This window comes from Carlito syrichta, unplaced genomic scaffold (genome assembly GCF_000164805.1).
Source record: "Carlito syrichta isolate Samal-C Ts95f unplaced genomic scaffold, Tarsius_syrichta-2.0.1 Scaffold136712, whole genome shotgun sequence".
Lineage (NCBI taxonomy): Eukaryota > Metazoa > Chordata > Mammalia > Primates > Tarsiidae > Carlito > Carlito syrichta.
In genome coordinates this window covers 119177-130961 of record NW_007080808.1, presented here as the reverse complement: position 1 = coordinate 130961, position 11785 = coordinate 119177, and the positions used below count along the sequence as shown (strand labels likewise).

At 40.5% G+C, this 11785-nt stretch overlaps 1 protein-coding gene across 5 annotated transcripts in view; it reads right to left on the bottom strand.

The window, feature by feature from the left end:
* SGTB (small glutamine rich tetratricopeptide repeat containing beta) overlaps nt 1-11785 on the bottom strand; it is a 46872-nt gene that overhangs the window by 1817 nt on the left and 33270 nt on the right. For all 5 annotated transcript variants that reach the window (XM_008049767.2, XM_008049766.2, XM_008049765.2 and 2 more), the window contains exons 6-10: nt 10488-10592; nt 5821-5959; nt 5658-5720; nt 2195-2232; nt 1834-1917 (exon numbers count right to left, since the gene is read on the bottom strand). In XM_008049767.2, the coding sequence (XP_008047958.1) occupies nt 1834-1917; nt 2195-2232; nt 5658-5720; nt 5821-5959; nt 10488-10592 (429 nt within the window). The remainder of the gene's footprint in view (nt 1-1833; nt 1918-2194; nt 2233-5657; nt 5721-5820; nt 5960-10487; nt 10593-11785) is intronic.

The window sequence follows — 11785 nt, the reverse complement described above, 5'->3', positions numbered from 1 at the left end:
ATCTACCCCTTTAGTGCTTAATCACAAATCAGCAAAGGGCTAAGAAGTGTATACTTTTACTGTATGTGCTCAACTATAATGCTTTTATAGTCAAGTCTTAATAGTCTCATATGATGGTATAACACCCAGCTTGGGATAGCTAGGGGGGTCACCCAACAACTAACTTTAAAAACACAAAGAAGTTTTATACAAATTCCTAAGTGTGTCACTTGCCAATGTTAAACATCACTATAATCATGTCACTTAAAGATCATTCTAAAAATGCAATATTCTAAGTGGTTACACAGTTGTGACAACAAATGGTACTTGTGGCTTCCCATAAAATTTCCCGTGATGGCACCAGACACAGACTCAAAAATCAAAGTATCTTGAGCAATTTGGATGGAAGTGAAAGCCATGTGCTCAAACAATGAGATGAAAGGTGTTCCTCTAAGTGTTGACAGGCATTGAAAAAACTTAAATAAAATCGTTTCTTAACTGTTTGAATATTAATATATGTAACGTGATTTTAAAATATGTATGTGTACCTAAATTATTCTATATTTTAAGTTAATATTTGACTTTTATTTGCATCCCTAAGTAGTTTCAAGTCTGCCAAAAAACTTTTTCTTGGATCCTCACTGGGAAAAATGGGAGATTAATTGCTTCATGAGGAGGGACCCCAAAAAACAATTATTTATAAAAAATGTTATATTCTTACATGTTTAAACTTCAGTCACCTTAAAAGTACTCTCCATTTGATGCAATATACCTATCAAGACACTTTTTCCACTGCTCAAAACAGTTTTTGAACTTGTCAATTTGATGCCTTTTAGTGCTTCTGCTGTTTTTTGTTTTACCTCTTCCACATAGGCAAAATATTTCCCTTTCAGAACTATTTTCATCCATGGAAACAACAACAAAAAAGTTGCTAGGGGTGAGAATGAGTGAATAGGGAGGGTGAGGCACAGGGGTCATGCCGCTTTTTGGTTTGGGGCAGGTGCATTGTCATAGTTGAAAAACCAGTCACCTATTTGCCACAACTCAGAACATTTCTTCCACAAATCATGATGCGACCTTCTCAAGACTTTCAGATAAAAACTTTGGTTGCCGGGCTTGGTGGCTCAGCCTGTAATCCCACGCCTTTGGGAGGCTGAGGTGAGTGAATTGCCTGAGCCCGTGGGTTCAAGACCCGCCTGGGCAGCGAGACCTCATCTCTACAATAAATCAAAAAATCAGCCGGGCGTGGTAGCGCATGCCTGTAATTCCAGCTACTTGGAAGGCTGAGGCGGAAGGATCGCTGGAGCCCAGCAGGCGAGGCTGCGGTGGCCGGGAGCGACTGAGTGAGACTCCAACTCAAAAAAAAAAACAACTTAGGTTGGCCGTTTGAGCTGGAGGAACAAATTCCGGGTGTACTACCAGGGGCCCACTCTCCAAAAGAGAATTTTGGTTTTCTGGGGTCCCTCATATATGGAATCAGTATATTTGGGCCTATGATTTTTTACTGTCCTCAAAAGTGCTAGGTCACTAATCAATCCTTGGGACTCTCTGTATGTAAAATGATAGTTTTGACATCCCCACTTAAGAGACTGAAGACCCTAATTTCATACTGACAACACAATCAAGTAGTAAAATCAAAACCTAGCTTTGCCATGGATGCTCTGACACCCGTAGTCACAAGCCTGTTGCTTTTCTAGCTCTTGAACAGGGACATAAATCACCTACTCCTGTCTTCACCTGCCTTATGGAGCGGGTACCCCCCCAAAAAAGCCCTATCCTCCATCCCCTCACCTTAGAGACAAACTGTAAAACATAAAATACATTTTCTCAATGTCTGTCTTAAAGGATACTTACGCTTGGATGAGGCTCGACAAGTCAGTTAAGCCCCCAACTCCAGCAGCAGGACCCCCGATGGCATTTGTCATCATTCCGGACATTCTAGAGTGTGCGGGAGACACATCATTGGGATCGGCATATGTTCTTAACAAAGAGGACCACTGGCCAAGGCAACATCAATCAACATAACCATGTTATATAAAAGGTTAAGAATAAAACATGCCTATGTTATTTACGAGGTTAGGCTAAATGTATATGGCATTAAGTTCCAACTGACTGGCATTCAGGGCAGTTTTATCATTTTTTAGCTGATGTGCTTCAATTAGAAGACAGGCAAGTAGAAAGGGGAAAATGTAATAAGCTTTTTCTATGTACTCACAGCTGTTGAACTTGAGGGTTCTGCATTAAACTTGCTGCCTGGAATTGAAAAATAGCACCTCCTGTTAAGAACAGTTAACATTTAGGGATCTCTAACAAATGTATTTTTTAATATAGAGGACTGAAATTTAAGCCATGCATGTGCTGACATTTTGTGCCATTTTAGGGTGCTACCCAAAGTAAATAAGGTAAAAGAGAAGGTACTAGAAAAAGTGGCATTAAAAAGACACAGCAAGGATAAAGTTATTGATGGCAGTTCACTTACTACTACTGATCAGATCAATTAGGTCAAAAGGAAAAATAGAAACTTAAAAGTATTGTTAAAGAATCTACACTTGGCCAGGCTCGGTGGCTCAGCCTGTAATCCCAGCACTTTGGTAGGCCAAGGCAAGTGGAATGTCTGAGCCTGTGGGTTCAAGACCAGCCCAGATAACTTGGTGAGATCTACAAAAAAAAAAAAAAAAAATTAGCCAGGCATGGTAGCACATGCCTGTAGTTCCAGCTACTTGGAAGGCTGAGGTAGAAAGATCGCTGGAGCCCAGCAGGTCGAGGCTGTGGCGGCTGTGAGCATGCCTCTGTGCTGTAGCCTGAGCGACAGAGTGAGACTCCGACTCAGAAAAAAAAAAAGAATCCATACTTGATAGGGTCCACTCTAAAAGAGTAGGCTCAAGAAATGCTGACTTGGTTCCAGGGTGCCCAGAAGTTACCATTCTTCTCAGGCTTACAGTGGGGGTAGAGAATTATATTTATATGCATACACACTTTAGAAACTCTCTGTTTTAAAAGCATTACTAATTTTTTTGCCTCAAATTGGTATTATCCACAATACTCGTGTAAAATTTGAATTTATTCTAAATCTTTATAGACAGTAGTTCATTTTTATTCACTGACCTTAACTGAGCTGTTAGGAAAAGTCACTGCTTGCTCATATTACCAGAAAGATAACTGTTGGACTGACTTGCAAATAATTCAATAACTTTCCTCAAGCCTCAGTCCAGACTGGTGCCTCTGAGTCAAACCCTGAATACTATGCACATTACACAGGGAAAGCAGGATTTATGAGCTATAAACATGCTGGTACCAAGAAAGTAGTTCTTTCCCTTCTTCCAGAATCTAGGACTTAGAAGAAATTTACAACAGATCCCACAGCTTTTATCATAAGCTGTCCTCTAGTCACTTTAAACTGTAAAATGACTTCTAGGCCAGTAATTAACGTCCCAATATAACCACCAAATCCATAAAACTTAATTTATAGGTAAAACCTTTCCTCTTCCCAGCATGGGCCTGCTGGCACAGCTGGCTGCTCTTTTTCCTGTAGTGCCTCTAGTTCTGATTCCCCCAGCTTCCTGACCAAGAATTCTGGCCCTTGAGGGTCAAGGCTAAGCAGGAGGCAAGAGGCAAACGGAGCAGGAAAGTTCTTATTTGTTGTCTGGCACTACCCGGCTGGTTTTGCATTAGGGCTCTTTGGGTTTGCAAGGTGCATTAAAACTACTCTGCCTCTTTTCTTTTTAAAGATGCGGGGTGTAATTCAGGATTAGGTTACATAAGTGGTCATCATATAGGTACAGTTTGGGCCTCCCTTGGGTCCCCACTTTACTCTAGTTCTTTCATGGGGTACTTCCTGAGGTTCCTCAGACTCTGCTCCCATCCTCACCCCATGGGGATTTCTCATCTACTCTCTGGAAAGGATAATTTGCCCTCTGGACGGATGCTTTCCTTTGAGTCCTAGGTTCTTAGCAGCCCTCCAGAGATTCTCTGTGTTGGGATCCTGTCACTTCCAGGAAGCCCTCTTGAGCATGCAGACCAACGGATTACTCTACCACATTGGTCCATAGGAAACACACCACTGCTCCACTGTCATCAGTACAGTAACTGCCCAAGCCATACAGCTAATTCTGCCACTGGCTTGTTTAGCTGATAAGTCAGATCCCAGACTACTGGCTTTCCCACTGAGGGCCAGGTAGAAAGCTCTCTGAGCGGACCAGAAAGGCCTTTTCTCAGTGGACTTGAGACGAGGGCAGGCCTCCCTACTTCTGTCACACATGGAGCAGTGGAACTCCAACAGCTGTCTCCAAGAATCCCCTTTAATTTCCATCAACCTGACCCTTTTTGAGAGTCACAAAACATGTTTTTAATCCTCCATTTTTGCAGTTCCTACATGGTGGTCTCACACCTTATTTGGGTACATAGCAACTTAGAGGCTAAACCAAATCTGAAATGAAAAGAATTCCATTTTCACATCTTGTTGCAGTATCATAACCTGAGTCCTGGAATGGATAACTTTGTTTTAAAATGTCACAAAACCTACAAGATATATATTTGCTAGCATGTAGGCAGGAAGACTGACTTAAGTTTAATGAGAGTAAAAAAGACCCTACCAATTGCTCAACAGACTTCTTTATCTCACTGGGAATGAGTCATCTGTTTCAGTTCAACTGATGATTTAATGGATACAAGACACATTTTCTGAAGGAAAGCAAGATGAATAAGAACTGATTCCTGCCTTTCAAGGGCTTAGCATGTGGTAGAATAATCCTCATCCAAAGTATGCATTCACCCAAGGAGTTACATATGCCCAGGGAACATAAATATCTAGACCCACTAAATCAGAGTTAACATATATTAGACCAGAGCATGTATGTTTTCAAAAAGACCCACAAGTTCTTTTGTTGGCTGGAAGAATAGAGTCCATATATAGGAGACTTATGTTAAAAATTCAAATAAACTCTCAAAATAAAAAATAAACCAGGTGTGGTGGCTTACGCCTGTAATCCCAACACTCTGGGAGGCTGAGGGGGGAGGACTGCTTGAGTCCAGCAACATAGGAAACATAGTTAGACCTCGTCTCTACAAAAAAAACTTTAAAAATGAGCGGGGCATGGTGGCACATGCCTGTAGTTCCAGCTCCTCAGGAGGCTGAAGCAGAAGGACGGCCTGAGCCCAGGAGGTTGAAGCTGCAGTGAGCCATAATCATGTCACCGTAATCCAGCCTTGGGTGACAGAGCGAGAAAAAAAGAAAGGGAGGGAAGGAGAGAGGGACAGAGGGAGGAAAAAATTAAAGCAGACAGTACTGAGGGGAAACATAGGGAACTACTATGGCAATTGTGAGATATCTTCCTAGGGCTACTTTTATGTAAGATAGCAGTTTTTAATCTTTCATATATTTGCAGACCCTTGTGCCAATGTGATGAAAAATATAGTTCTCTCCCTAGAAAAATGCACATACACACATGTACACAAATTTTTATATGCAATTTTGGGAGGATCCATGGGCTTCCTGAATCTACCCACGGCTTTCCCAGAAAGAGGCACACACACAGGTTAAGAGCCCTGCCAGAACCTTATGTCAACAATTCACCATAACTACCAGCACAAAAACTCCTCTATATTTGTTTCCGAAAAGCTTTGAAACTACATAGCTTTACAGAAAACAGAGCCAGTAGAGTAGAAAAGAAAATACTCACCATACTAATGAAGGCTGGATTATTTATCAAGCTAGCCATGTCAAAGCTCAATCCAGTTCCTGTCTGTAAAACATATCTGAGAATCAGTCCAGCAATGCCAAGTAAATTATAATAAATTGTGAATGACAGAAAATATTTCACTCATTTAGCATTAACAACTTACAGGACTGGATACCTCTCTTAACTTCTGTTCTGCTATTTTCAGATTTGATTTATAGGAATCATTTTCAGGGTCAAGATCTAATGCCTTTTGATAACTTGTAACTGCTTCTTCAAATTTATTCATGGCAGTAAGGGCCAGCCTGAAGGGAACAGAGGGTGTAAATGTATAAGGTATATGATTAAAGAACATCAGGATATAACAAACACTGTCAAACATCTGGTATTCAGCTCTAATCTAGATTACACTTAATTTCTTCATTGTACTATGGTTCACAGGAGTATCATGAAAATTCCTTCCCTTTAATTCCAAGATCTATATACCTGAACATTCTCTATTCTGCTTGCTGACAACATTGCTTGCCCTTGGACCATGAATTTAATGCTTAGAGATGAACCTTACCTAGTCTTCCATGTTTAAGCTTGTATGTGAAATAATTGCTTTCTAAATGCCTAGAGTGAGCTCACAAAGATGTGAGCTGACCAATAATCCTATGGTCATATAAACCCAGAATGCTAATTTTTAAAGACTTTCTATTTGTGCTTCACAACATCCCAAATTTTTTAATCTTCTTAACAGAGACTTTGAGCAACAATTAATATCAATTTGTCATTTAAAAAAAAATAGGCTGTGGATCATCAGATGACTATGCCTGATCAAGACATATGAGTTACTAAACAGATAAAAATAGCATCCTTTAAAACACAAATAACAAATTATCTCAGGTCCAAATCAGAGAGTTAGTTATTAAATGTTAATGTTCATCTCTACATAGTTAGAATTTATTGAATGAAAAATTACTTCAGAATTAAACAATAATGATACATATGGAGAGATGATATTGCGGATTTTTATTTTTAACAAATTATTCCAATTCTTTCTGAATAAAATACAGTACCTAACCATGGAAAAATCCATACAACTGAATTAGTTTTCTACCAGTCAAACATGAAGGATACTTCGCCAGAATCCCCAATTAATCACAGGCAGTCAATAATTCTTTGCTCAAACCCAGCTATATATGAGATCCTATTTTAAGTACTGAGGATTCCACGATGAAAAAGATAAAGTTCCTAGGCCAGGCATGGTAGCTCACGCCTATAATCCCAGCACTTTGGGAGGCCGAGGTGAGAGGACTGCCTGAGCCCAGGGGTTTGAGACCAGCCTGGGCAGCTTAGTGAGATCTCATCTCTACAATAAATCAAAAAACTAGCCAGGCATGGTGGCGCATGCGTGTAGTTCCAGCTGGAGCCCAGTAGGTCAAGGCTGTGGTGGCCATGAGCATGCCACTGCACTCCAGCCTGGGCAATGGAGTGAGATTCCAACTCCAAAAAAAAAGATAAAGATAAAGTTCCTGACCTTGAGAAAACTTGATTCCATCTAGGCAAGATAGACACCAAACATGCAAATACAAAGGGCAATATTAAAGATAACAAATAGGTGAGGTGCTCCAAAGTGGCTATGCTGGAAAGACCTGAGTGATATGAAGAAAGAACTCATAGGAAACTCGAAGACTCATTCTAACAGGAGCAGCAGTAAGCACAAAAGCTCTGAGAAGATGCGAGCGTGGAGAGACAAGGCAGGAGTGGAGAGTGGAAAGTGTGGGAGACTAGGCAGGAAAGCAGGCAGGCGCCAGGTCCCCTATGACCGTTGCTTGGAATTTGAACTGCATTCTGACTGCCATGGAGGAACATGATCTGGTTTATGCTCTAGGAAGCTCACTCTGTCTTCTATGCAGAAGATCCACACAGGCAGAAAGCCGAGTGGAGGAAGAAGACCAGTTAGGAAGCTGCTCCTAGATGAGAGATGTAGCTTGGACTAGGGCTATAAGCAAGATAGAGATTGGCACTTGGATCCAAAATACACATGGAAACTTGCTGACAGATACTCAGCACTTGTGCTAAGTGTAATGAGAATGAAGGAACGGCTAGGGGGCTTTCAACCTGAGCAAGGAGTAGCTGGATGATCAGACAATTTTCTGAGATGGGAAAGATTTAAGAAGGGAACAAGTGTTCTGTTTGGGACTTGCTAAGATTAAGATGCCAGTTAAACAGCCAAACAAACAGGTGAAACGTAACTGAATATATGAATATGGAGTTCAACCATATGACTTAAGAGATCCAGTAATGTACAGGAGATCCTCATTCACAGTAGTTATGTTCTAGAATGCCACCATGAACACTGAATTAGTAAATAACAAACAGCTATTCCTGGGGAAAATACAGGGTTAGGTTCTTGTGACACTGATCACATTTTTATCAATCAATTAACACATAATCTTATTTACATGTTTCTGTTGAAAGAAATCTTATATAACACATTTTTAGTTCATTAGTATTGAACTTATGGTCAACAGAATTAACTCATGCTGAATGAAGGATATCTCATGTGCATTTTCTCCATAAGGCACATTACAGCCTTCTTGCAGTTAGGCACGCTAGACAACACTTCAGCCTACATTTGAGGGGCACTGTAAACAGCAAAATCACAAACAAACAGCACAAAAATTTTAAAATGTAACACTAAATAGACTGTTTCAGCATGAGAGCTAAAACGAAAAGGCAGAGCATCATCACCTTATTCAGTCGCAGCTGAGATTGTAAACAATAAGATACTCAAATCTTTCACCACTTGTGCACGTCCATAAATGACCACAGAAGCATCATAAATATTGATTTGGGAACGACAAGTAAATTTTAGTAAATAGGCAAATTCATAATTATAGAATCTGCAAATATTATCAACTGAAGATGGAATTTAAAAGTGAGGGCAGGATAAAATCAGAGAACAGACAGAGAAATAGCTGCAGCAGAGGACTGAACCCTGAAGCATGCCACTGTTTTGGGGTTGGCAGAGGAGGAAGAACTCGTCAGGGAGACTGAAAAGATCACCCAGAGAAGTAGAAGGGAAACAATGTAAGTGTGGCATCACAGAACTCTGAAGACATTGTAAAAATCAGTGTATTGTGCCAAATACTAAAAGATGAGCTGGGGTTAGGATACAGAACTGAACACTGGCCTTGGCAAAATACAGACCACTAGTGACCTTGAACAGAGCTAGCTCAGGAGAGTGTGTGTGTCTGTGTGTAAATACATATATGTGGGGGGAGAGAGAGAATTATTATGAGAAATTGGCTCACATAAGTTTCAGGATGAGAAGACCCACCATCTGCTGCCTATAAGCCGGAGACCCAGTAAAACTGTTGATGTAGTTGGAGTCCAAACCCAAAGATTTGAGAACCAAGGGAGCTGTCAGAGACCAAAAATCAAAATGCCCAAGTTGAAGGGCAGGAGAAAATGGATGCCCCAGCTCAAGCATCCATTTTTGTTCAATTGGGTCCTCAAAGGATTAGATGATGCCCATCCAAACAGGTGAGAGTGAATCTTCTTTACTCAGCCTGCTGATTCAAATGTTAATGTCTTCCAGAGACACCCTCACAGACAGTCACAGAAATAACGTTTTACTAGCTATCTGGGCATCCCTTAGCTCAGTTAAGTTGACAATTAATGTTAACTCCCACAGTGATATAAACAAAAGTCCTATTGTAGTGAGCTGAAGAGAGAATGAGAGATGATGAAGATGAGACAGCAAGTTCAGGCAGCCATCTGGGGTTCTGCAGAGAAAAAGGAACTGCAAATGAGACGGCAGTTGAAGAGGAATACTGAGTAAAAAGATGGGTCCAATGGATCATTTTGAATGATCTTTCACATGCCAGCTATTATCATCTATCAGACAAGGAAAAACTAATGTTTTCATGAAAAAAAGGATAATAACAATTGTAAAGTCCTGGAGAAGGTACAAAGGGATGAGATCTTTTTTTTTTTTTTTTTTTTGAGTTGGAGTCTCACTCTGTCGCCCACACTGGAGTGCAGTGGCCGCTCCCGGCCACTGCAGTCTCGACCTGCTGGGCTCTGGCGATCCTTCCACCTCAGCCTTCCGAGTAGCCGGAATTACAGGCATGCACTACCACACCCAGCTGATTTTTTGATTTATTGTAGAGATGAGGTCTCGCTGCCCAGGCGGGTCTCGAACCCGTGGGCTCAGGCAATCCACTCACCTCAGCCTCCCAAAGGCGCGGGATTACAGGCTGAGCCACTGACCTTAAAGCATGAGTGGAGGCAATGGTCTTAGATAAGAACCCTTCCATTTTAACAGAAAAAAAAAAAAGTCTGTGTAGATACAAATGCACAAATGCAGGTAGACAGTGGATTTGGAAGAAGATGAACTACTTTTCTTCAAAATGCATCTATTTTCTCAATTAAGTATAAGGTTATATCATCAGCTGAGAGTCACCACAGAGGGTGAAGTGGAAATCTGAAGGGCGAGGAGGTGGTATGAAATAGGTACATCAGAGAGTGCAAAGGTGAATGTGGAAGGAAGTAAAATAGAATTGTCTGCCAATACTGGGTGGTCACTGGAGATTTGTGATCATAGACAGCAAATGAGTCGATGAGGTATGGTTGTATGATTTTCTCCAACAACAAAATTAGTCATTAAACAACTATCTCACTCTCAAGTCACACACATTGCAGTCATTTCCTCCCTTATGTTTTACTTATCTCATTAGTTCAGAGGGTACATTATTAAGAAGGAAGTTCAAAACTAAGACATTAAGAACAGTATATCTGGTAACTACATGATACTACTTTGAACATTCTACCAGAACTTACCCCATTCTTCCATAGGCTTTGCTGTACTTTGAATCAATTGCTATTGCTTTTTCACAATCCTTGATTGCATCTGTGTAGTGACCCAATTTGCTCTGAGCAGCAGCCCTGAGAAAGAAAAGAGATTTTTTTTTATCAGCAGCTTTCAAGGCACTAATTTAGATTTTTAGGTACTAACAAAGCTATATTTTTCTTGTCTCAATTTGTAGATCATTACCAGTAAATGGCTAAGCTAAATTAAGATAATTATATAATCAAGTGAGGAAAAAAAGTTCAGAAGCTTCTGTTCAGAAAAAATATGCAGGCTGCCTTTCCTGTTTACTTTGTCATAGAAAAGATAAATATGCAAGTCATACAACTGACCTACCTACCATCTTTTTAATTTGCCTAAATAGAAAAATAAAAACAGACATCTGGGCTACTTATGGGGAACACAGAGAGAGTGGCTGCTGTGAATGACCACAAACTGTTGTGCTGATAACTGATCACTCTAACAGTAGGGTTAAAGTGCAAGTAAAAATAATATTCCAGTTCTCTGGCACTTTCTCCCATTTACTCAGCTCTGAGGCAGACTGAACTGTATTTCTTTCAGTCTCCCAGAAGTCCTCATAATCCTTATCCCTCAGCAAAAGGCTGAAAGTCAATTCTGGTAAAATAATATTTGCCTAGATCGAAATCCCTGTAATTATGACCTCTCCTTAATAATATTTCCAAGTAGGAATAATTAACTCAAAGGAGAAACAGGACAGGAGAAGAGAAGCTCTAAGATGGATGTTGAGAAAACAATATGGGGTGCAGCAGCCAAGAAACAACAGAAGTCTCTTGCATCAGGAGGTCCAGAGTGTGGTGATTACGTCTTAGATTGCTCTCAACTGCAAAGACGACTGCTATGCTGCAGCCCCTCTGCTTCAAACACTGGAACTCTAGGACCTAATTAATACCTTTTTTATTCATTAAGGTAAGGAAGCAGTCTCTGAAAATTTTTTTTTGCAAGCCCCAAAACTGACTCAAGCTCCTTCATATCCTTGAGTCTACAAACAAAAGTCCCATGCTATCCCAAACCCTCTGACCGTCCTGGTCTTCTCCCACTGCAATCTGAGAGGCACTACTCTCTTTTGCTACCTTTATTCTTCTCTTGTTCCCCACATTTGTTGTCTTAACTGTCCTAAATAAAAAATCTTTTTGTTTAGCCACCCAGTGAACCATCTCTCTTCTTTGAAATTAGTCAACAATCGCTTCTTTCGGGGACCAACATGGACTCTAATAAGCACACATGAAAACAATACAACTGACTAAAACAC